The 26,914-nt window shown below is 46.4% G+C and overlaps 1 protein-coding gene across 1 annotated transcript in view; it reads right to left on the bottom strand.

Moving 5' to 3' along the window:
* Nucleotides 1-11,611: 11,611 nt before the first annotated feature.
* Nucleotides 11,612-26,914, bottom strand: part of DPYS (dihydropyrimidinase) — a 99,297-nt gene continuing 83,994 nt past the window's right edge. The window contains exons 8-9 of the mRNA XM_075550595.1: nucleotides 25,477-25,684; nucleotides 11,612-11,728 (exon numbers count right to left, since the gene is read on the bottom strand). Coding sequence (XP_075406710.1) covers nucleotides 11,612-11,728; nucleotides 25,477-25,684 — 325 coding nt within the window. The remainder of the gene's footprint in view (nucleotides 11,729-25,476; nucleotides 25,685-26,914) is intronic.

Here is a 26,914-nt window from a genome sequence, read left to right as displayed (position 1 = left end):
ATGATGGAGCAGCTCGACTCTGTCCTACAGGGTCACTGTGAGTGAGAAGGCACTCACCAGCAGTAGGTTTTGATATGGGTTGAATTGTGTCCCCACCCCCTAGAAACCTGTGTTGTAAAGCCTAAACCTCAATAACTATGACTGTAAGCCCATTTGGAAATGAACTTCAGTAGTGGGGTGAAATTACTTCATGTAACTCCTCTACCCACGCCTCTGTTTTACTCACCAAATGACTGGGTGGGGCTATGCAAATACAGCCCGTGTAACCCTCATCAAGAGGACCAGTCGGTTGTCTACCAATCTCCTGGCTAGAAGGATGAGACATCTTTGAAGAAGGAGGAAACAGCGAAAGGCAGAACCATCCGAAGAGCAAGCGCCAGATCTCTGTCTGGAGTGATGGAGGCCGAGGCCAAGGCCAGAGGCACCATGGAGACTCCGCACAGAGCAAGAGGAGCAGCGCCGAGACTATGAGACTGTGACGCGGGGGCCGAGGTGCCACTTGGCTGAGAGGCCGAGGACCAGAGAGAAACGTGGCTGCTGAGGAGAGGTGTTGCTGCGGACCAATGGCTGTGTCCTCCCTGTTCCCTGATCCTGACGGGTGGTAGCCTATTAACTTCCCCAATTAAACGCCCATCTTTGTGAGCTTTGTCTCTGAGTCCAGTGTGGCCACTGCAACAAATGGCCAAACCCAGCATAAAAGTAGGACATTGTCGAGGAGCCCTGGTAGTGTGGTGGTTACGGGCTGGGCTGCGGTCCGCGTGGCTGGCAGTTCGAAACCACCAGCAGCTTCGCGGGAGCAAGACTGGGCTTTCTACTCCCGCAAACAGTTACAGTCTCAGAAACCCACGTGAGTCATCACCGTGAGTCAGCAACGTTCCAGGGCGGTGAGTTTATTTACTTATTCTTTACTTTGGTGGGAGGAATGGTTGGTCTCAGAAAAGAGTTAATAGAGAGTGGAGGCATGTCTGACCCCTGCCTCGACAGGGAAGCCAGAGGAGGTCAGATATGACCCCATGCTGTGTATTGCAAGTTCACTTTTCAACTCCACCATGTCCCCCTCTTAAATTTTCCAACCACCTTAACTCTCAAATTCCTCACTTATCTCTATAAATGAACTTGTTTTCAAATGGTAATGAAAGTCTGTTCTTTGCCTAGAATCCAGCTAAGTACTGGGGATACAAGAGTAAATAAGACACCGTCCCTGCCTGCAGAAATCCAGAGTCCACTCAAGGACCCAGTTGGGCACATGGCAGGGACAATAGTAGGAATGAGTATATGGTAACTTGGCCCAAACCAAACCCATTCCAGTGCTGTCAGGCAAGGACTCTGACGTGAACAATACTGTGGGGTATTAGAAGTCTGGACTCATTCGGACTGTTCATGGTGTGTGCTTACGAAAACGATCTACCACACAGCATAGATGTTCTGAGAACAGATTGTGAAGGTCAAGAGAAGCTTCACATTGATAGTGAATTTGCTTTGCACCTTGGAAATCGACTTAGAAACCGAGACTAGACAGAGTGAGAGAGAAGGTAGGCGACGCCAGGGATTTACTGCCACTTCCTCTGCTTTGTGTGCACCCCCAACACCCACCTTTCTACGCACAGTAACAGGGAATTGAGTCTAATTTTTAGAGGTCACTAGCCTGTTAATTATGCCAATTCATTAAGCTACATTCATCCAGCAGCCTTCACTGACTTCCTATGACATGCTAGGTAGCGTGTCAGACGATTGAGAACAGAGATGAATGAGCTTATCCTGGTTGCAATGAGGGATAAGAAAGTAAAAGATGCACCTGTTGATGATGAGGAGAGCTGATTGTGAGACCCCAGAGCGTGCCCTGAGCAGCCATCAGGGTAGGAGCTGGAGGAAGCTTTGGAGCGAAGAAGCAGAGGTGGAGAAGGACGCTGACTGAGATACAGAGAAAGGTTTGATGGGTGTCTTCCCAGATGTGCCAAACATGCTGCCACTGCACCCCAAGTTAGCACACGTCCCTGGGACTGTGGATCTGCCTGCCTGTCTCGTCTCAGAGACCATCAAAGAATTCTCCCTAGCACCTACCTCAATTCCTGGTATGGAGCAGCAAAATAAATGCTTACAACTGACCTTGTGAGGCACCAAAATTAGTCTCTGCTCCCTTGCAGCAGTAGAAGCAGCAGCAGAGGCAGCAACAGGAGGAGAAGACGGCAGGTGTTGACCATTGCCTCCGGAAACAACGGCCTCCTTTACCATGAGACCAGACAAACTTGCAGATGCTTGGCTACCATCGCCAAGTATTGTTCAGAACAGTTTAACAGCTAGTGACATATAGTGCACACACCCTACAATGCAATGGCTTAAACCTATTAAAACGAGCTGCACAATCATCACCGCAATCAATTTTAGAACATCACGGAACGGTTTGATCAAAGGTTCTAGAGATGAATTCTTAACAAAAGGAGGAATGTAGAGCACAATTCAAATCCTCATGGAGTTCAGACTTTATGGGGCCATGGGAACTGGCTGAACCTCAAACTTAGTACCCTAGGAAGTGGCTCTCGCCTTCCTAATTCCATGACCCTTTAAGAGTACCTCATGTTGTGGTGACCCCCAACCATAAAATTATTTTCGTTGCTACTTCATAACTGTCATTTTGCTACTGTTATGAATTGGGTGAAAGGTTGAGAACCACTGCCCTAAGGGCAAAGTGGGGCTCCCAAGACGATGGCCCTCAGTCAAGTTCATGCCTGAAACCAAACCCATCTCTGTGATAGAAGAATCAACCACTTAAGATCTTGTGAAAGTATAGCATTTACCCAAGGACAAAGGTCAGAAGGTAGGGAAAGAAGGAGGAATGGGACAAGGCACTCAGGAAGAAAATGGAGTATAATATATACTCGAGTATAAGCCGACCCAACTATCAGTCGAGGCACCTATATTTACCACAAAAACTGCATAAAATGTGCTGAAAAACCTGGCTTATACATGCATATATACAGTAAGTGACAGTACATTGAGGAGATAGCAATGGATGAATTTAAATAAAATATGTATTAATTATTGAATGTAAAATGGATTATCCACTCTATTAAACCTTCATCTAGTTCAAAAAGTTTTTTTAAAGATCAATATCATATAGAGAGTGTGTTAGTCTGGGTACTTTAGAGAAACAAATTCACAGAAACTCATGTATAAGAGAGAGTTTTATATAAAGGGTAAGTGCGCATCAAGAAAACATCCCAACCCAGTGCTGCCCAAGCCCACAAGTCCAACATTAACCCATATTCTGACACCAGTCCACTAAGTCCTCCTCCATCTTACAAAACACATGCAGTGATTCCGAATGCAGGAGGAAAGTGAACGTGTAAGCATCTCAGCACTGGCAGGGGTCTCCATATGGCTGCTTCAGCACCCAGGGCTGCATCAGGGTAGGTCCATGCGGCTTCACCTTGGGGGTGTCTTGCAGGAAGTGAGCCTTGCCAGCTGAAGCAGGGAACTGGTTAAGGCAGCTGCACCCTGGTCCGACCATCAGAAAGCAAGAGACCTGAGACCTCGAAAGGCAAGGCTCACTGAGACGTTTAGCTCTCTGCCTTTCAATTAACCCCACATGTGTTTATTGTCCAGGTTGGCAAAATAAACTTTAACTATAGCAGAGAGTAACGTAACGTATATTACTCTAAAATAATATTTAAAGCTTAAACAAATATTCTCCGCTGTCTTCTTAAAAGGAAACATCCACTCACTCACTGCCATTGAGTTGATTTGGACTCATAGGAACCACACAGGTCCCAGCAGAACTGCCCCATATGGTTTCTATGTGGTTCCCTACATTGAGTTTACGTTAACACCGCAAGATTGGCAGTTCGAGGCCACTAGCAGCTTCAGTAAAGAATTTCAGTCTCAGAAACCCTGGGGGCAGCTCTGCCCAATCCTGTAAGGCTGCTATGAGTTGCAAAGCTTGCTAAAGGGTCTCCATAAAACATATTTGAACTTGGAATCCTTTTCCTTCCAGAAGAGTGTTTCCCAAAGTGGGTAATACCGTCCTCTGCAAGGGGTGGGAGGAGGCAAACGGGAATGATCCAAGGGGGTGAAAACACAGAGACAGACCTACAAAATATCCTGAATCACAGGACGATAGTGTGGAAGTTTTTAATTGCCTGTGACTAACCTCCCCCCCTAAAAGGAGGTGTTAGATCAAATAAGACTTAGAATCTGCACCCTAAATCATAACGCGTCTGTGCTTTACTGAATAGAGAATAGTTTATCCCCAAGAGTGGAAGGGTACAGATAACTATTCATGGCAGCATTTTTATACAGGAAGAAAGGAAAAAACAAAAGGTTTTCACACCGAAGGAAAAGGCTCTGAAGATGATGACAAGGTTGGGTGGGGGTGGGGGTGGGGGTGGGGGTAGGGAAGAGGCAGGAAGCGTATGTGGGAAAACAAGAAAAGACCCCTGCCCGGTGGCGTTGGCCTGGGACACTCACTGTTTGGAAGAGATGGCTGTGCAACGGCATGTAGTAATTTCATTGTCTTTGTGTGCGTTACATTCCACAAGTAAATATATATATACATATTCATATAATGATTACATATATGTAAATGAGCGAGAGGGGTCATAGGCTTAAAAACCATCTAGAGTCCTTCCCCATCAGATCTAGACACTGGTCCGAGTGGTTACAAAAGGAAGAGGAAATTCGTTTGTGACACACACGCTCGTTTCACAAAACAACAAACAAAGCCTGAAGATAAACCCTTCACATGTGTGATCTTAGATGGTTCTGTAACTCTCTTTACCGGGAAGCTTTAATGCACTTTTAACACCTCTTTCCAGGCCCTCCTGTGACGTATCTTGAATCTTAGAAGTTAGTTTCCATAAAAGCTCTGCGTTTCAAATGGGGATAATCACAGTCCCACCTCCTGATGCTGCTGAAAGGACCCTCCATGTAAACTAACCGGGAATGTATTAGGACCTCACTCACTGCCATCTCCACCCACTGGGGGTTTCTGAGTCTAACTGTTTAATGGAGTAGAAAACCCAGTCTTTGTTCCTCGGGGCTGCTGGTGGTTTTGAACTACTGACCAGGAGAGTAGGAGTCCAAGTCATAACCACTGCACCACTAGGGCTCCATGGGACCTCACTAGGTAATCTCCTAATGATGGTTAACCAAGTCAATTCTGACTCCTAAGGACCCCAAGAGCGGCTGGTGGTTTCCAACACACTTTTGTAAGGCTTGTTGCTGTTAGGTGCCGTCGACTGGTTCCAGCGATTCTGATTCACAGCGACCTCTCTGAGCAACAGAAGGCAACACCACCTGGTCCCGCGCCATCCTCACACTGGTCCCTACGCCTGAGCCTATGGTTGCAGCCAAACCATCTCGTTGAGGGTCTTCCTCCTCTTCGCTGGCCCTCCTCTTTACCAAGCATGGCGTCCTGCTCCAGGGCCCGGGCCCTCCTGCCAACATGTCCAAAACACGTGAGATAAAGTCTCACCCTCCTTGCCTCTAAGGAGCATCATGATTTTACTTCTTCCAGGTCACGTCTCTTTGTTCTTTTGGCCGTCCATGATACTTTCAATATTCGTTGCCAGCACCGTAGTTCAATGAATGTTAGCTCCTGGTTTTTGTTTGTTTTCTGAATGCTAATGATGTTCAGGAAGCTGTACATCTTCAGGAATGAGTTCTTTTCAAAGTCCTTAACTGGGCCTTTGAACTCATTCATTCTTGTTCAACCCCTTACTGAGAATCTCCCTTTCCACCTCAGATATACTGAATCATTTTAACAAGATCCCCGGGGTGATACTTACACGTAAATCTGAATCACCTGGACATCTTGTTAAAATGTGGATTCTGATTCAATGTCAATCAGAGGTCACCCACTAACCAGTCGCATGCCTTTGGGCCATTACTGAACCTCTCTCAGCCTTTCTCTTCCCACCTGTTAAAAGAGACTAATACTAGTATCCACATCACAAGACTACAGAGCAAATTAAACTATCGTGTTTGTACTTAGCTCAGCACTGGGCCTGGCGCTTAATAAAGGCCTAATGTATGTTATTTTTGAGAATCTATTGAGCACATGTGTAGGTTTCCGTTAAGAGAAAGCTGAAGGTCGTGCTTTTTGTAGAAACTCCGTCTTATGGAAAGGCCATGGCAACGCTTGACAAACCCTGGTAATGGTCCTTTGCTCCCAAATGTACTGTGCAAAGAGAGCGTCCCTGCCAGTCCCCATGCATCTCTAGGGTGACCGTCCCAACCATGTTGACCCGGGAGCCAGCCTGTGTGTCGCTTGCTTGTGTTCTTGTGTTTTATTTTGCTGGAAATGTATTCCTCTCTTTGCTGGGCCAGGCAGGGGGGTCTTCATACAACAGGGGCTTGCCTCCTTTTCTTTGGGTAAGCCTTTCCAAGTTCAGATACGTTCCTCTAAATCTCCCACAACAGATAATGAACTTGTGCTCTCCCTTTACAGCACTTCTTTTTGTCGTTGATGTTTTTATAGCACTTCTAATGAACACACTCCATAGTTAGTCCTATTGTGTTGCGAGTGTTGGGTGATTTTTAGCTGTGTCAATTTGGGAATTTAGCGGGAAAGCCTTCACTTCTGTCTGTATTTTAAAACTTACAAATATCCATGGAAGATTTTGGAGGCAGGACCTCAAGCGTTTTGTTTCCTGCAGAAATAGGTTCATTCTGTTTGTCCTCCCTGCTGAGAATTTGCATTTCCGCCCGGAATATATTGAATCAGAATCAAAGCTTTGACTGGTACAAAACGGGTCAGTCATGACCAGTGGGAGCATGGGCAGCGGAAGCCCTGCAGAGCAGTCCAATCTGCTGGACGTCCAATTTCGACTCCCATGGGCAACAAGCAGTGGTGCCCTCTTCAAAGATGGCAACCTCCCAACACCTTCAAAGCAGAGGGGTGACGGCCATCTTTGGGTGGGACACCAGTGCATGCTTCCTACTAGGGTCCAACTCTGACTCACAAGAGATCTGGTTGCTCTGTACCACATAAGCGGCCCGAGCTATAAATGGACTGTTACAAAGTGGTTTGAAGCCCCTGTCAGAGTCTAAACCTTGGGACGATCCTCAGGACTGTCTTTCGGTCACTACGATTCACACTGGCCTTGATGGCACTGAGTGCTTTTGTGTTCACTGTCCAGGACCCGCTTCTGTATACTTAGGAGGGTCTTCACAATGCAGGATTTTTATGTCTGTGTAAGAATTTCCTGGGAGTCTTGTTAAAATGTAGCGTCTGATGTATGTCAGAATTGGAAATGCACACTTCAGCAAGGGGTCAACTGGATCGAACTGAATGGGCCACGCTGGCACGTATCCTGCACCGCGGTAGGGTGATGAGAAGAGATCGCCGAGGAGCCGGGGAGCATCAATGAGGGAGTTCGACTTGCCAGGGACCCTGGGTGGTGCAGTCAGTTGGCTGTTAACAGACATGAGGTTTGAATCCACCCAGAAGAGGCTCACAAAGCAAGCCTGGTGATCGACTTCCCCCAAAGCAGCCACCGAAGCCCTAGGAAGCACAGTTCTGCTTGGACATCTGCTGACAATCTGGAGTCAAATTGATGTTGACTGGTTAACTGGCTCACCTTGTCATGCTGAAGGGGTGGTTTTGAAGTGAAAACGAAAGGATGAGTGGAAATTGACCTCTCGGTGGAAAGTGCGATGTAATGAGCCTCTGCAGAAGGCTTAGCAGTTCCATTGCGAAGTGAGGTCCTGGAGGAAGTCCGGCAGCGAGCTCCTTACAGGCAAAGACGGCATGACCGCCTCGCCGACATCGAGCGCGGTACAGTGAGGGGCGGTGAAAAAGAGGAAGGCCCTCAACGAGCCGGACTGACACCGAGTCCAGCAACGGGTGCAGGCAGACGAACAATTGCAGAGATGGCACAGGGCTGGGCAGTGTGTTGCTTGCTGTGCTTCAGGTTGTGGGTCAGCGCCAAGTTGATGGCAGACAACAGTACCTTCCTTCCGAAAAAAGGACCACGTGGAGTTGGATGATTACACTTACTCATCTCGATTGTTGACTATCGCCTTATCTAATGTTTTATGGTCATGGTATTAGTAAAAAAATCTACTCTCCAACTATTTTGCACATTAATGACCTATGTCTGGCAGCAACAAATACTGAGGCGCAAGATGAGAAGAAGGCTGACTGCTGGCTTAGATGTGTCCATTTGACTGCACCAGGGTTCGCAGTGGTTTGGAAATGTTATGACGGGGCTTCAAAAAGTTTATGGAAGGATTCTATTATCTTTAATTTCCTTTTTCCATGAACTTTTTGGAAGCTCTCTACAACGTAATTTTGGCAGTGTGTTAGGCCGGGTTGACTACAGAAACAAATCTAGTGACACTCATATATGTGTGGGAGAGTTTTATATCAAGAAGTAATTATATTTCAAACTAACACCCCAGTGTAGTCCAGATCAAGTCCATAAGTCTGAAACTAGTCTATAAATCCCTCTTCAGACTCACACAGCCACATGCAGTGATGCAGAATGCAAGAAGATCCGAGGCCGGTGGGTGCAGAGTTGTGTGCATCCGATGGCAGTGTCACATCACAGGGCTCACGCAGGTCTCAGTCTGGCTCATCCACAGGAAGGTGAAGGCAGAGAGAGAGGAGGACTGGCCTCCAGAGAGCCATTTATCTGGGTCACACCTCCAAGGGAGGCCATCAAGCTGTGACCTGATTGACAGGTTAACCTCCACCCACACCTGCTTACAGGTGCTATGTTGGCACATACAAAAACCAATCGCAGGCAGTTACGTAATGATATTGCTCTCCTCCAGATTGTACTCAGATGTAGTTACTTTCTAGTTGTGGCCAAAGCTGATTTTCACATCTTTGGGTCCTAACTATCCATAAGCGAGAAGTTCTTTTTTCTGTTCCACGCACTGTCCTTTCTCCTGTGTGCTCAAAGCAAATTGCAATTGGGTAAATGGACAGTCTTGGTGTAATTGTATCCGTGATTTACATGAATACGCCAGGAGTCGATGCAACTGTATGGAGTGTCCTTATTCTACTCCATGTTTTAAGATCCCCATTAACCTGGTTGCCTAGAAGAAGAAATATCAGCTCAAGTTCTCGAATAGCTCTTTGCAAACAAAAATGGTCACAGCACAGCCCGGGAAGCTAAGAGGAGAGAAGGTATCAATGTAGGATCTTTTAGCCTTGCTGATACCATTTGATTCCTTTAAATCCTGCATTTTCCAATGGGCTTGGGTAATTTTCCCTGGAGTTATCCTAAAGTTGAGTTCCAAATTTATCGCACGGGGTTTGCAGAGGAATCTGATTTGCCGAAGCAAAGGCCACACAGCAAATCATGCATCCCAATAAAAACTGACTTCCCTGTCATTAGAAAAATGCTCCCCACAACCAGGGGAAATAAAAGATATGATGCTCTTTCAACTTCTGTAGTAAAACGGAATTAAAAGATAACATATGCCTGTGTACTAATCTTTGCAGCTGTAATTATGAATCTTGAGGTCATCTTGGATGGCCTGGGAGACCTTTAACCCGATAATAAGGGTCTTCCTAAAAGGAGCAAACACAGATCCAGAGAGGAAGACACAGAGAAAGGAACAGAACAGAGATGCCACGTGAGACTGAGGCCGAGAGTGGAAGTTACGCAGCCACAAGCCAAGGAACGCCAGCACCACCACAAGCTAGGAAAGAGAAAAAAGTATCTTCCTCTGGCATAGGTTCCCAAATTATTTGGCCTAGCACCTCAGTTTCAGAAAGAAAAACAAAACATAGAGAAAATTACATAATCTGAAAAAAAAAAAAAGAAAAAACAAAACAAAACAAAAAACACTTGGTACCTCCCTGGCATCCAAAGACTTTCACACTACACTCCATAATCCAGGATAAAGTAGAGGTTTCTGCTTTTGCAGCCCCTGGGGCCGTTCCAGCAGCCCCCAGGGGGCGGTACCACCCACCTTGGGAAGCCTGCCTCTGTTAATACCTTGATTTTAGATTACCGCCTTCAGATCTGTGAGACAGTAAATTTCGGCCATTCTAGGCTAATAGATTTGTGGTGAATTGTTACAACAGCCCTAGGAAATTATTACAGATGGGGAAACACATAACTCAAAGGACACGATGTAACATAAAGGCTTGAATGTTTATTAATTACATTAAGATGGGAAATCACTGCATTCGCTCTTCTAAAGCAAAGGTAGCCACGTTTAGCAAAACTTGAAGGGGTTTTTGACGTTTTCAAGCGAGCACTCTAGCACATGAAAAGAAGACATCTTAAAAGTATCATCTGTGATTTTTCACCCCGATTTCCTGTCGCAATAATGTTCATTTCACACAGCGGCAACGTGGCAGTGGGAGAGGCAGCAATTGCTTCTGAGAGAAAATGAAAGTGGCGGTGACGACTTTTCAAAAAGAGCTTGGGGAGCTGGAGGCAGGCCTGCTTGTGGACGCCCCGAGGACGCTGGGTGGACTGTGACGGAGCTGCAGCGTCCTCTCCTCTGATTGTACCTGTGAGCAGAATCAAAGGCACTTGTGGAACATTCTCCCGCACAAAGGAATGCAGAACTCCAGCCTCATCACCAAGAAACGCTGGAATCAAAGTAAATACCAACCCAGCTCCCACAAGGGCTGTTAGGAGCATTTCATTGTGTTTGGCTCTCTTGCTAACGACCCCCGGAATTTTCAACACAGAGGCTCCTGAACTGGAAGAATCATTTCCACTTGTCCGAAATCGACAAGCAGGCGGAAGCTACAGAGCCTCACATCCAATAAATCCAGGGAGCAGAGCACATAGCAGAGAGGGCCTCGTCCTTCCAGGGCCTGTTTCCCCACTGCCTGCACTCACCGGACTGACTCAGGTTGTCAGAAAGTGGCAATGTGCAATGCCTACCTGCGCATTTATAAACGAGTCCTTTGTCAGACCGCCCCCTGAATTAATGCAAACGCTTACCTCATCCATCCCATCAGCCTCTTGTGTGAGTCTTTTGCAGACTCTTCCATGCTAACACCCCTGATGATACAGCACCAGTGTGAAAACCTTCAGGACACTTTCCATTTGAAAACCTGCTTTGAGCAGGTACGTTCAAAAACAAGGATATGAAAATCCAAGGACTAAGAGAAACTGAGACAGCAATTCCATCTTTTTGTGAAAAATGGCCATCTCTATAATCTTGTTCCAATATTAATCAAATACTATCCAGTACTTTCCCTGAAAACATTAGATCTGTTTTTCATTTGTTCTAAGTTCTAGACCAGTTGCAATGACAAAACAGACATCCTGGGCGCACCCTGCAAACACGGTCCTAATCAAACGGCTTATAAATGGTTTGGCCATGAAGTCGCACTCCCTTCTTTAAGTGGCACCCGATGTCCTCAATAAGGAGTCCCTTGGGGTGCCACTCTGTTAGGGTTTCGTTAACATCTCCGAGGATGAATCTCTAGGATCTTCCATCTGGGAGGCTCATCTAAACTCCCTGTTTTCAAGAGGCCTTTTAGCAGTCTTTCCTGGGCTCAAATGCCCTTCACTTTGAAGTTTTAACCTTGGACTTTTCAAATGCTTCTGAAGAAAGAAATGCCGATTCATCACCCTCTGTCCAGCAGGGACGCTTACTTTTCCTCCTGTCTCTTACCCAACAGCACCCACCTCTAGGGGTGGGCCTGTCTCCCGGTGCCTGCTGCGGAGCCTTCTTTTGTCCCTTCGGATTTCAGGGTGACGACTTCTCCTGTATAGGGCGCCCGCTCCACCGGGGTGGGTTTGCAAGTCTGAAACAGAACATTACATTGAATGCGGCACCCATTATGAACTGAGAGCAAGGAGGAAGCTTGTGGCTTTATCGCCTCCCCCACCCTCTCGTGGGCCCTTTCCTAGGAATTCCTGGCCACTCTTGGCTAGTGTCAGGCAAAGGGGCATGTTCCAGACATCATTCCTTTTGCAGTCCAACTTTCCTGGAAGCCTCTGCCCTATTATCATGCCTGCCAGTCTTCCGGCCATCTCCTAGAATCCTATCACACATTCCCACGCTCTCCCCTTTACGGTACTACATGACCTATGTTCCCAGCGTGCTTTGTCATACGGTCCCTGAGTCTTTAGAATACTGTGCTTCAGATAACAGCAAGGTGTGCATGTGTAAGTAACCTTTCCCAGAACATCACCCCCAACCAGGCCTTGGGTGAGGGACTATAGAGCAGAAGCCTTGGCTGTGTTCAGCTGGAGTTCAGTCAGCACATTGCAATCCATAAAGGAAGGGCCCCCGTTTGTAAATCTGCAAGAAGCCGTAGCAAGCCACAGTGATCAGGAGCCTGGGCTCAGTACCTGACTACTTTGGCCGGTTCTTTTGCATGGAGGGCTTCCCCACCTGGGGAGGATGACTGCCCCTGCCTCACAAGCCTCTAGGCTGGGAGGTTAGGAATGCTTGATTTAGGGACGTGAAGGGCCTGGGTTTATTGAAAGGAGTGGGTGTTGGGTTGAACTGCTAACTTCAGGGGCAGCCATGTGAACTCACTAACCACGCCTTAGGAGAAAGAAGAGATTTTTCTGCCCCATAAAGGTTTACAGCCTCGCAAACCCACGGGGTCAGTTTTACGCTATCTTGTCAGGCCCCTGTGTGCAGGTATTAACTGGATGGCAATGAGTTTAGGTTTGGGTTTGGGGTTACAAATTCTGTACCCCAAAGCCTATATTAAAAATTTAAGATACATACAAAGGCTTGTCATGCCAAATGGCTGCTACTTTGTGACATGCATCAAAACAGTATCATGACTATAATGTTATGTTAAAGGTATTGTAGTGGAGCTGGAAATGTTTCTTTTATTTATTTTTTTTCAAGTACAGAAATGAACACAATATACTATATATTAACATTTGACTCATTGGCATTAGATAAAAATGTAACCAACTTCTAATTTATGTACAAATTTGATTTCAAGACAAATTTAGGGACAAAACTTGTTTGTAATCTGAAGACTACTTGTATTGGTAATGGATTTAAGGTCAAGTACATCTTACTATATCTTTTTTTTTTAAATAGCAGAAAATTCACTGCTGGTTTTTTAAAATATTTTAACAGTTTTATGGACGTTAATTCACCTACCATACAAGTCAATCCTTCTATCTTATTTGTTAAAGTCGTACATCATCACCACACCAATTTAGAACACTTCCCTCTTTCTTGCGCTCTGTTACTGTGTCGTATTACACACCAGGCGTGGCTTCATCCTGCTGCTGCTAGAGTTGCTAAGAGTTGGGACCGATTTGATGGCACCTCCCACATTCAATCGTGGCTACATTTAATTCCCATCACACACACACACACACACAGAGTAACAAATCACTTGGGGTCTTCTGACAGCCCAAACAAAGACAATATAGTGATCAATCATGATCTACGGCTGACCTCTAGCTTTGTTGTTCACTAGTCGTCTATGAAACGGGAGGGAGGACGCCCAACTCCAAGCCTCGTGAGAGTCCCTGACACAGAGCTTGCCTCCATTCATTCCACACGTCTGTTGAGCACACGTGGTCCGGCAGTCTGTCTGGATGAACTGGAAGCGTAGGTTTGGCAGACACCGAGCATCAGTCACTGTGAGGACCCCGTCTTATGCCACCAGTCCAAGTCTGCCGTCGGCTTTCTGCCTGGGGCTTCATCGTGGCTCCCAGTCATCACCCTTGGTCTTGTTACCGTGCTGAGGAGTGATGACAACGGGAAAGGAAGTGCCAGCCTTCCACTTCTGTCACCCTGCCCTTGGACATGGTGGTCACCTGGAGCCATGCCACACCTGGGACCTTACATTCACTTGGTATCCCACTCCCTGGCCTCACCCTCCATCCTTCCAGTCTTGCCCCTGAAGCACATCAGCAATTTCAGGCCCTCAATCCTTGTTTTCTCTTCCCCTGACTTTACTTTCTAAGCCAGCCTATCTACATGATTAAATAATTAAAAACAAACAAAAAACCACCACACCTACAACCAACCCAAACCCACATCCATTCCATCAATTCCACTCGTGGCCACCCCGTAGAACTGTCCTGTAGTTGTCTTGGCTCCACTATTTACAGAAGCCATTGGCCAGGCATTTCTTCCAAGGTGCACTGCTGGCTGAGTTTGAACCGCCCACCTTGCAGCTAGTAGTGTAGCACCATTTGTATGATGTCAACCTAGGTCATTTCACTAAATTAGATGTAGAGAAGATTCATCCTGGACCACGTTATTTATCATCCAAACTGGGGCATGTCTGAAAGTGAGGCAGATTTGACAGACAGACACCAGGACCCTCTGAGCGAATTAGGAGTTCTATCTACCTTCTTTTCATCCCTCTGTTGCCAACTGTCTCCAGGATCTCACCTTTCTCTCTTCCTTTTGACCTCATGCTAGCAGCAGCCTGGGCCTCTTTTAGTTCTCTCCTTGGTCATCTCTGCAGGCAAGAGCCCCCACAGAAAGTGACACAGGGGGACAGGAATGCGTGTCACCAGGGAACTCTGGTGGCGCCGTGGTTAAGTGCTTGACTGCTAGCCACGAGGTCATTGGTTCCCACCCGCCGGCTGCTCTGTGGGAGGAATACGTGTGTCACTCGGCTTCCACAAAGCTGATGGCTTTGGAGCCCCTCCAGCGTAGATGTACTCGGAGCTGGAATGGAGCGGGCAGCCATCGGTCCGTTTTGACTTTCATGGTATGTGTCCCTCTCCCTCTCCTTTGTCTCATAACAGTTCATCTGAAGTTGACTGCTTTGGGATTTGAGTGCTCCTGTATTTATTTGTCTGTCCTGGATTCCATTTTGGAAATAGCTTTCTGGCACCGGTGACTCAGGTGGTGTCTGGGGCTCCATCCTCCTCGCTCAAGGGTGGAGTTTGCTCTGTAAGTTGCTGGGTCTCTCAGAGGATAGCTTCCCCTGAACCCAGCAAAAGCTTCAGGACGAAGACATATCTCAAATTAGGCAAAGCAGAGGCCTTCTCGGGATCTTCCTGCTGGGGCCACCTCGAGTGCTCCCTCCTTCTTATGTTGTAGCTCAGCTGGCAGGAGGGCTTCCATGCACAGATCTGCAGGGGCACAGCTCCCAGGATGCTGTCTTAGCCCAGGCACCCAGTGCAGCCCTGAGCTTTACAGTCACACGAGCCAATAAAAGCCCTTTCGTGACTTGAGCTGGTTCGAGTTGAACTCTGTCATATTCCAAGCGCTTCGCTCTTGTTCCAAACTGTCTCACCTTCCCTCTTGACCACAATCCATCCTATTCCACTTAGATTATCCAACAGGAACTTCCTGCCTCAAATCTTACAGCCTCAAACCTTCCTGTACTCATCCACCCAGCTGCCTCCCTCCCATAAAGGGAAGACATTTCTCTCAAGGACTGTGCTTGGATCTTTTCCATGGCCTCCTCTCCCTGACACTGATATTCAGGATGTTCAGATCAGATAACATGCTCTGTTGCCCCACCCTCAGCCCAACAACCTTCATTTCCCAACCCCCTGTGAATCAGTAACAAAGATTTTATGGCTTTGTGGGAGATGAAAGACACACTCCACAGAAAATATAATAAACTTCCATGTGAGGAATTCTGTTCTCTTCTCCCAAATTCACCTCTTCCTATCTTTTTGATTAGCTAATCTCCAATGAACCCCTTTCCCAATCCCCATAGCTTACTCGGCAAAATAAAAGTCTTATTGAGTCCAACCTGAGCTCTCCTTGGTCCCTCAGACAACCCTGAAGACTCCATCCATCCTGCCCTGGCCTTTGGTAGTCTGGCAGCTCTCTCCCCCTCGTGCCCACCTCCCCCGGGACCCTGTTGTCTCTGCTCCGTTTATGCTGTCCCTCAGCCTGGAAACACAGCCGTGATGTGATTCATTTCTAAAGACTAGTCTACTCAGCGTCCTACCCTGGACGATGCTATTTTCACCAATCCCTTTTGTTGCCAAGCTCCGTGGAAGACTGATTTGCACTTACTGTCTCCGATTCACCTCGTTCACTTCTCAATCCATTGGAATTTGACTTCCTCCTTCAAAGTGTTTACAGAAATGGATTTTTCCCAACTCATCAATGACCACCAAGTGGTCAAAATCAGCACCATGGGCCTGTGTAGGTTTTTTTTCACACTGTAGCTTTTAAACTCTGTGCACGGCTCCTTCGCTCTTGCCACCCACCCGCTCCTACCTGCGCTTCTCAAACACGGTCCTTCCTCCGTGTCTTTCATGTTTTTTCTTTGGAGGCTTCCTCGCTCTGCCATGGCCTCCTCTGGCCACTGTGCACATACACAGGCATGCACACAAAGGCTTTCAATCTAAGATGTAGTCGTCAGCACACTCATCTTCTCATTTTACACATTCTTACTGGTCACTTTGCCTTTACCAAAATGTCAGCATGAGTCACCTGTCTCCATCTTCCCCGGTTACCTCTTCTCCAGGTGGCACTTTCTCGTTTGCTGGCCGCTGACTCACCACAACAGAGATGCTCCCGGCCGCTCTTGCCTTCTCCGATCACTCTGGCCACACTGACCATCAGACGTCTCTGACCTGGCCATCCAGGTCTCATCTGCACAGTCTAGCTCTAGCCTCCTCCTCTAGGTGGGCAGGACCTGGTTTCCTGCCCAGAAGGACTGTAAAAGGTAACCGCTACTGTTCACAGCCTTCTCTCAGGGGGCTTTGTCTGTCATCCTTCAAAATCTCCTTTGATCGATAAGTTAACAGGGATCAAAGACATCTTATTCCCAAGCCTCCCAGAACTTTTAACATTTTACTATGTTCTCCTTAACTTAAAGCTGGGTTACATAAGCTGTTAGGCTCACGGGTAGTGTGTCTTGGCATCTCCGTTGCCCTCATGTATTGTACTCCATGCGTATTTCAGAGCCTCAGTGGGTCTTCTCTGAGACACAGTGGAAGGCCATAGCACTCACTGCAGTCTCTTATCCTGTCCTGCTGTGCCTCAGAAGCTCAACTGCGTATTTGTTTTCCAAGTAGGACTAAGCTACCATCTTGAGGAACTTCTCTGTGGGACAGTCGATGCGTGAAACACCTAACCTTCCCATGAGCCCTCATGTATGGCAATCCCATGAACCCCTTCCCCTAGCTAAACCCTGCGCCATAGAATACACAGAGAGGTAGATAAAGACTCACAGGGCTCTGTGCTGAACTGGGTAAAAGTAGACATATTCATGTCCTGCTATCTCGGTTTGTCCTCCCACCTCAGTGCTCGGGCTTGTCAGGAGAAGCTCTCTTCTCAATCTCTGAATATTGGAGGCCCCAGAGCTGTGGACCCTGGTGTCATGGGTCATGGGTTGGGCTGCTGACTGCAAGGTCACCAGTTTGAAACCACCAGCCACTCCACAGGAGAAAGCTGTGGCTTTCTACAGTCTCAGAAACCCCTAGGGGGCTGATCTATTTTGTACTGTAGGGTCATTATGGGTTGGAATCAACTTGATGGCAGTGAGTTCGATGGTTTGCGTTTGTTGTGAGAGCGCTGTCTTAATGACCCGCTCTTTCCTACCTACTCTCTTCAGTGGCCTATGCCTCCTAGTTTGATACATTCAATGCCATGATGACCAAGTTCTAATCACTACACTCTGATCTCTCCCCTAGATCTTCTGACCAGGCCCTGGACCCATCACAGGGAGATGTAAAAAGTCTCTCTAAAGAGTAGTAGGACATAAAGACTACAAACTGAGTTGAGACAGAAGTAGGATTTAAGCTCACTGAGAGCCGCGCCTGCCATCGTATTGATGCCTGCATCCTTGCACCTAGAACGGCGCCTGAAGACAAAAACGAGGCTTTGCTCCACGAAGGCAGGTCTCCATACTCACAGAAGCCTTCTCAGAATCTGTAAGGGGGTCTTGCACAGCAGAATCGGGAGGTACCTGACCGCCTTCTCAAGGAGTTCCTCAACAGACCAGCGTCCCGAGGATCATACCTGGGCATGAATTGATCTGGGTTGTAACATCTTTTTTTCTGATACAGACTGCTCAAAACTAGATGAATATGACCAGCAAGTGTTTTGTATTTGTTTGTTTTCTATTTAGAAGCTATCAAAGTCAGATAGAGTGGGCTGGGAGCAAACCCGTGGGAGGAAACCATCCAGTTCCATAGGAGACCGAGGTAGCCCTTTGTCTACCAACAGCACAGTTGTCTCCCTTGGTCAGGGGAGAGTGAACTCTGAGCTCCTGTGACTGCCAGAGCGACGAGGTACCAGGAAGACAAACTTGAAAATGATGGCACCGTAATACATGAATAAGCAGTACTTGCAGTAATCACTAATGTCTGCCATCCAGTAAGTTAAGGCTCACAACAACCTTATGCACACCAGAACGATACATTGTCCATTCCTGCGCCAGCCTCACAATGGTTGCGTTTGAGATGGTTGTGCAGGTGCGATGTCCGCCATCTCTTTGGAGAGTCTTCCTCTTAATCCCTGACACTCTGCTTTGCCAAATATGATTTCCTTCCTCGGGGACTAGCCTGTCACAATAATATGTGCAAAGAACGTGAGGCTGAGTGTATCATCCTTGCTTCTAAGGAGCACTCTGGCTGTACTTACTTGAGGACAGATCTGCCTGTTCTTCTGCAGTCCATAGTACTTCCAGTATTTTTCTACTGCACCATAATTCAAATGAATCAATTATTCTCTAGTTAGTCTTCTACAGTCATGGGCCAGGTTTCACATGCATGTTGAAAACATGGGAGCCTTAGTCCTCAGTGTGCATGACCCATTTCCCCTCAATCTGTCTTTCTTGCAATAAACCACAGGATGGAAACCGTAAGATGATTCTATTCCAAATGGCCAATCCCCTTTGGCTAGTAATGTCCAGAATATTGCTCTTTATATATTCCATTTGATTTTCAACAATTTTCAATTTGCCTAGATTCACATTTCACGCCTTCCTAGTTCCATTTATAAATGTTTGGAGCTGTTTCTTCCCATTTTAAGCGATGTTGCATCAACAATAAGCTCTCAAAGCACTTGCTCCATCAACATCCTGGTAATCAACTCTACTTGAAGCATCCGCTTGTCTTCAAAGTTGCATTTTGATGGTCTTCGGACCTGAGGGCCCATCTCCTGGTACTGTGGCAGACAATGCTCCACTGCTATTCATAAGGCTCTCCGTGGCTAATCCCTCGGAAGTGGACAGCCTATTCCTTCTTCCTAGTCTGTTCTTAGTCTGAAAGCACCACTGAAAATCGTTCATCGTGGTGACCCTACTGGTACCTGAAGTACCAGCAGCATAGCTTTCAGCATCAAAGCAACAAACTGACAAATAAGTGGTGGGCAGTCACTATTACAGCCACATAACAGTAGAAATAACGTCTGGTTCACTGGGCAGGGAGAAGAGGGAGTTCAAGTCAACAGAGAAAGAGTGGTGAGAAGCCAGATGTCCTGAGAGTAGCAAGATCGACAAAGAAGAATCTCTGGACACCCAAAGCGTCACTGGTCTGATGAGGCCCGTGGGGTGAATAGCAATAAAGATAGCGGAACTGGCTCCACACCAAACAGTGCAAATGACTATGACAGCCAAGTCCCCAGGAATGAAATCCCTGCCTGTCCTGACAGATTCAGGTGACATTCAGGATTCACTGAACAGTACGATCCACGGGGCTGCCAATCACCAGAACGTAAGTAACCTCCCAGGCTTCATATCAGTCATCTGTAACAGTAAGAATTTGCATTTTTATAGATGTGTTTACAGTCCATCTCATGTTTCTAGCTATTTCTTAAGATACTTTGTGAGCTATTTCTCAAAGTCAAAGGATCAAAGCTGGGCCTTCTCATTTCAGGGTTTGCTTCTCTAATAAATTTGCCAGTCTGAGGGTAATTGAACTGTGGGGCATCAGGAGGGGAGAGTGAAGGGCATGATATTCCCACGGATTGGGGTGAGTGGTTACGTATCTGAGTAGGGAATCGAACTCTGTGACTATGACACTGCCATGGTAGAAGTTAAAGAAATTGACTTTGGAGGTCAATGAACTGGATTTGAGTTCTGATTCTGCCAGTGAGTAACAATGCTAACCTCCCGGGGCCTCTATTTCTTAATAGAGATACCATTACTAAGCTCACAAGGCTGTTGGTAAGGATTAACTGTGTATGACATATAATTATCGTTCACTAAATGTGCATTGAATGAGTGTTGGTTGGTTAAGTAAAGCATGAAAGGAGATTATTTAGAAAGAAAGTACATGATGGTGTAGTGGTAAATGTTAACAAGGACTCTATCCAACATTTTCCTCCCATCCCCCAAAGACCTAAAGCAATTGCCGATCACTGTAGTGTAAATACTTCCACCACGTGGATGTTAAGTTGCCAAAGTGGCATCACCAAAGGAGAGCTGAGAAGCGTCTTTTCCAAACCAGTCTGCATTACAGTTTATTATTACAAGCAATCCATCTGGGAGAAGGTGAATGATCTGACAGTTGATGAGTCAAGGTATTCACCATCACATTGAGAAAGACATTGATGAACTGCGATGTCAGAAATGAGGAACATACAGTTCAAGGACCAGAGCAGCCATCCGCTCAGCTTTATCTCACCTGAAAGGCAAACTATGCTTAAGTTGCAAAGACGCAACCTCGCTTAAAAGCTTTGGCAGCAGTATTGGGAACCTGTACGCCGCTCTGTGAAGCTATTCTTGTTTCGCTATAAAATTCAATGTGACCCATATTTCCCAGAACAGGTCGAGCTTGTTTATTAAGAAAAGAGAGAGAGAGAGAGAGAGAGAAATTGAAGAGTGTGTATACTTCCAAATTTGGGGTAAAATTATAGAACTCTAATTACCAAAATATATAAATAACAGAATCCATTTGTGTTTAAAGAGCTATGTTTTTGATAAAGATTTTTTATCACATTTTAGTTGGTTTTATTCTTCTAAGACTTTCTTCAACATGTAAGTTGCTGTTACCCCCTGCCCCAATCCCCACCTCTACCAGCTTTTGTATTTCTTTTCCACATTTTCAAACACTCTTTTAAGTGATTTTCATATGGAAATTTAAGTATGTTTTTTTTTATTGTGTCTATTTACTTATTCAGTAAATGATGTTTCCGTCTCATCTTCTGATCTAATTTTTTTTCTTTTGGTCCCTTAGGGATCGATTGTTTAGAATTTAAACTACATTAATGAACAATCCCCCAAAGCTGTGAAATTGAATAAAAGTGTCTTTTCTTGCTTCTGAAAAGCCTGACAACATCTGACATGATGAGAGCTACAGGCCTCAGGCTGATAGATTCTATTACATAATAAACTCAGGGGCAGGCCTCAGGCTGATAGATTCTATTACGTAATAAACTCAGGGACAGGCATCAAACGTACAGACCATCTCACTAGTTGGATGGGGCAGGAGGCAATCTTCTGGGTGCATTTATTTAAATCCCCTTCTGTGCGCCTCCCTCTTGCAGCTTATGCATCTGTCAAACGCCGATTCCACACCAAGCTCAGCGCATACAAAGAGGAAGATGCTGTCCTTAAGGAACTGCGCCTCTGTCCAGGAGACCATGAATCCTAGAGCTGGCCAACACTGACATGTCTCTATTAAGTGTGATCTGGGAGTCCTGAACAGGCAGTAACTCATCTTCCTGGGGAGGCTAATAGTTGAGCAGGAGAAATAATATAGAACCTTCCTGCTTGACTTTAAATTCTTATCCTGGATCGCAAAGAAGTCAGCGGTACAGGAAATCAAAGCAAGAGCTCTACAACCCATAATCACTTTATATGTTAGGGTTCCTAGCAAATCTTCTTAACTTTAGGGTGATATTTCTGTTGTTTAAGTTATCCTTGTCCAATAAGGGTGAAAACACTCTGAAAAGTCTCGGGAAAGTTCCCGGACCAGGTTTGCCGTATTTGATACGTGGCCATCAGGTAATTTCTAAAAGCACATTTTCCTTGACTTGAGTACCACAACCATCCCTTTCTCTTTTTCTAGCTCCACAGAGATCACTTGGTACAGTGGAAACCGGAAAAGCCTTAATCACAAACCCTGTCCCCTGTCCCGAAGGTTTGTTTACAAGGAAGTTACCTAATCTTGATGAGATTCAACTTTCTAGTCTTTAAAATAGGGATGTTAACATCTACTAGCTAATGTCTAACAATTTCCAGCTCATTGTGCAGACTGAGTGAAAAGATGGCTATCAACAGTCTATTATAGTGCCTGGTTGGCAGTAAATATTTGGAATTACATTATGATAATAATAGTTATTCAAGTCATTTTTGACTCAAAGAAACTTCTCCCCCAGGGCCTCCCATCTGTGATCTTTCCCCTCAGCAGCCTCTGAATGGGTCCAGTTAGTGGTCAAGTTCTTAACCATTGTGTCACAGGGCCCCTTATATCAGAATATTGAAAAAAAAAGCCACAGAAATTATTTACAGAATTGGCACTCAACTCAAAATAAAACTGACATTAATTCTGCCAAAGAAAATAAGAATTCAAATCACAAGACAACAATTTGAACAAGGGAGCAACCCAAACCAAACCAAACTCACTGCCATCAAATAGATCCCAACTCACAGCAACCCTGCAGGACCGAGTAGAACTGCCTCTCTGGGATCTGTGGCTGAAGAGCTTCATGGGAGCAGAAAGGCTCCTCTTTCCACCCACTTGGTGGTTAGCAGCCTCAAGCCAGCCAGCCCACCACGCTACGTGGGTGTCTGTAAGACGAAGTCATTCGACAGACAAGGGGGTGAAGGGAGACATCGGACAGCGCAAGACAGGAAAAAATAATAATTTGCAAACTATCCAGGGTTCATGAAGGAGGGAGGGGGAAATGAGGAGCTGATACCAAGGGCTTAAGTAGAAAGAAAATGCTTTGAAAACGATGATGGCAACATAGGTACAAATGTGCTTGAGACAATGGATGTAGGTATGGATTGTGATAAGAGTTGGATGAGTCCCCAATAAAATGATTCTTTTTAAAAAAGAGGAAGTCATTAAAATACAACTGACCAGGTGTTCCCTTTCAGTCTGGCGCCCCTGCTGGTAGTAACTGGGCCACACATCTATCACGCAATTCTGTGGCGTCTACGTCTGCACTCCAACCCAACCCGCAGCGATCAAATCCATTTCCACTCCCAGCAGCCCAGCAGATCAGTGGCACTAGGGGATTCAAACTGCTGACCTTGAGGTTAGCAACCTGACGAGCAACCCATGATGCCACCAGGGCTCTAGACACTTGTTAAGTCCATTCCTTTCCGTTCATCTTCTGAATTAATACTACAGTCTTTCGAATGAACGAGGTGCCATCAATACCTTCAATTGAAAAAGATAACCAACTCAAGGTCATTGAGTTGATTCTGACTCATAGTGACCCTGGGGGCTTCCTAAGTGGTTACAGGAACAAGAAGCCTCACCTTGCTCCCACAAAGTGGGTGGTGGTTTCAAACTGCTGACCTTTCAGTTAGCAGCCTGAAGAACAACTCACTACTCCAAACATCCAATTTAGATAGTTCATGTTTTTGAAGAAAGTACTATTGTCCAAACCTAGTATTGAGCAATGCACTGCCAGTTACCTCATTTACAGCTCAATCCTCAGGGTGTGCTGTCTGGTTCTTAATTTTTGAAGCTCCGGTTTCCTAATCTTTAAAAATGCATAAAAAACCCTCCCGTCCTCACAGGGTTATTGCGGTGACAAAGGACTTAGCACTGTGCCTTGCATTCAGTAAGCGCTCAGTCAACGTTAGCCTCACTGTAATTTGCTGCATCAATCTGCAGAAACACACAATTACCCTCCCTGCCTGCCACCGTTCAGTGTCGGCATTTACAAATTAAGATGAGCTGTAACCGAAACACCATCTATTTGAACTGAAATCCAGTCTATAGGGAATTGCATCGATTCTGAGAATGCCGGTGTTCTCCGGCACTTATTTCCTTCATCAATAGTGTCTAAAAATAGATGAACCCTGTGGAACTGGCTCTGAGAAACCACACGTAAAAATGCTCACGAGCTATCAGAGAAGAGAAATCAAAGCGACTACAAGACCCAAAAATGAAACAAAATTTTTAAAAGGCCAGAGAACTTTGAGGAGAAATAAAAAGATGGGAGGCTGATGCTTGAAACCAAACAGGAGAGAGAAGAACCTTACAACTAATCCGAGAGTGAAAATGCTCCACCGGCTACAGGCTGCGGCCAGTAGCACACAGGGGTGAAGCCTGCTGGGTTTCTAGCCCACACGTGCCCTCTGTCGGGTTCTGTGATGCAGCACTGCCCTCTTCTTGCCACTTGAGAGATGGAGGGTCATGGGGGGGGTGTGTGTGTGGCAAAACCCTGTTGTTATTTTTGTTGTTGTGTGCCAGAATGTCAAGCCCCACTCAGAGAAACCCCATCAAAATCAACTGCTTTCCAGTTAATTCTGACTCATCATGATCCTATCCCACACCCAAAATTCCAGAACTCTAGATAGCGTCGTGTAAAAGATGTTGTTATTTTAGAGCGCACAATGAACTTGACATTGTGTCAAGCACGGGCATGAGCTCGGCAAAGTGTCTGTGAGAAGCCAAGTATGTTAAGGATCAGTATCCTTTATAAGTTACTATAAAGAAAGACAGAAGCCTTACCAAAGATTTGATCATCCAAAAGGGAAATCTAGAGAGAGAGACTTAACCTTTCCTGACTTATTTGGGTATCTTATATTTTAAAATCTCATTAAGTTCTCCCAAAAAATTTGTTGCAGAAGAAAAGCAGTCGAGGAAGCAGTCCAGGGAGGACGGAAACACGTGCCCACAATTACAGTGGGAGGCAGTAAGAGGAGAGGGTGGAGTGATCATGATCGCAACCCGACCTCCGGAAGCCACCACTGCTGTGGTGGCCTTGCTCTGAACCCCGCTGTCACACCCCCTGCCGCCGCTCCCAGGCCAGGGCTGAACTAGCAGGGATACGTCTACCCCCATCAGCACCAGTTGTCATCTGCCTAATGGTGGGGCCCTCCCGTGTGTACCGGGGAGGACTGAACTGCGTATGACTTTGGAAGCAGATCGCCAGGCATCTTTCTTCTAAGATGTCTCTAGGTGACTTGAACCCCCAACCTTCCAGTCAGCAACCAAGTGGGTTAACCATCTGCACCACTCAGGGAAGTTCTAAGAGAGAAAGGAGATTTGACTGGAGGACTCAGAAAATTAGGACTCAGAAAATTATCTAAGCCGCTAGAATTCATCCTTTCACCCCCTTTCCCTCTCACCTCCTGACCGCCACTGCTGTTTGAGGGCTCCCCCAGCCTTCCTAACTCCCTCCCTACTTCTCTCAAGGGGGTTTCCTACAATAAAGTCCACCCATCTGGAAACCTGCTTCTTGGAGGACCCAGGCTTCTACCAAAATGTCCACCACGCCTAAGGCAATCTACGGTGGTTCACTGTGAAACTCTCCCATGGACGTTGATCTGCAATGGAAAAATGCATCTATCCAGTAATGCTTTCTTTGAAAACGGGTGTTTGTCTGTAGTCTCTACTACCAATCCTTATGCACCAGGAGTGGGTTAGTGTCACGCCACAGCCACAATGACACCAACAGCCAGGCATCCAGGAGCTCCGCCGGGGGTAAGAGCACCGCGCACACACTCACCTGGTCTCGCTGCTTGATTCGTTTGTAAATATATTCGGCAAATGGTTTTCGAGGAATGAACTTTCCTTCTCCGGCCGCGACACTGAAAACTCCGGCTTCATACACCACTTTGCCTCTGGAGAGGGTCACGAGAGGCACCCCGTGGCAAACCATGCCCTCAAAGATGTTGAAATTCACAGCCTGGTGATGGGTTTGTGCCGAAATAGTCCTGTGTTGGTAAAAAACAAAAATGCTCCGGATCACACCAGTTCCTTGCACGAGGGGTGCCTGCTGGAACAAGGATGACTTAGAAGAACATCGAGCAATGGTGAGACCATCGCTCTGCCACTCGAACGAGTGACTTGAGGAACAGGACTGGGCATCGACATTTCTGAGACAAAGGCCAATAGATAACTCTTTAGGGTGGTTCACGGGGATGGGACAGATGAGCAGTCTCTCACGGGCTTAGATTTTTAAAGGACTTGATTTCTATGGAATCAATATTCAACTCAAAAGCATCCTGTCTTTGGGCTGAGTCAGTGGGGCTTCCCCGACGCTCCTCCCCAAGCCCCATTTCCTTCCCTCCCTTGCAGAAAATTCACCATCCTAAATGTGGTGTCACCGAGGAAAACTTTATCTTGAAATTTTTCCCCTTCGTTGTCAGGTTTTCTATGGAAAATCAGGATACTGAAAATAAATACGTGAGACTAGAGTGTCTTAGCATATTCAGTACCCTGCTGTTGCATTTTCATCCTCACTCTCTGTGGTTCACAGTGCTTTTCAACCTTACGCAATGTGTGTGGTGCCTTCCAGCTAGATGAGGAGGTATCTGAACATGTGGGCGCCGCCTGTCCCTCCATCTCCCTAAGCGAAAAGGGAAAAGAAAAATGGCAGCAAAAATACGAGCATCATCTGGGTTCTGGGGGAAGTTTCCATCATCTTGCTCAGAAATGGGTCAGAGAGCCATATTCTATGAAACCTTTCGAGACTGGGTCAAAAGAAATGCTGCGGAAGGACCCTCTGACCATACCCTGGAGGGCTGCTGCTGGGAGACTCATCCTGCCCCCTGGGGTCCTGAAGGCGCTGCAGTCCCAGAAAGAGCGGCCATTCTTGGCCTTTGGCTCAAGACCCCTCCACTGAATGGTTACCTGCCTCCTGCACTTCAGACGCTCACCCTGAATTCTCGATTGTTTTGAGTTTGCTCTTTCGGAGTTCTCATCTCAGGAAATGACCTATGTTGTTCAAGTCCAAAACCCCAGGATTTGACTCAGATTGCTTTTCCTCTTCCTGACATTTCCAACCACCAACAGACCTAGCTCGTTCGGCTTCCAAACGAACCCCAAACCTGCCTCCTCCTCTTCTCTCCCAGGCTCTGCCCCATGTCTACACTACACGGCCTCTTGCCCGCATGCACCGGTCTCTCTATGTGTTTCTGTGGTCATCCTTCTCCCAGCTCTGG

The sequence above is a fragment of the Tenrec ecaudatus genome, chromosome 5 (assembly GCF_050624435.1).
Source record: "Tenrec ecaudatus isolate mTenEca1 chromosome 5, mTenEca1.hap1, whole genome shotgun sequence".
NCBI classification, from domain to species: Eukaryota; Metazoa; Chordata; class Mammalia; order Afrosoricida; family Tenrecidae; genus Tenrec; species Tenrec ecaudatus.
Note: the sequence above shows the minus strand (reverse complement) of the source record. Positions and strands in the feature narration are given on the sequence as shown.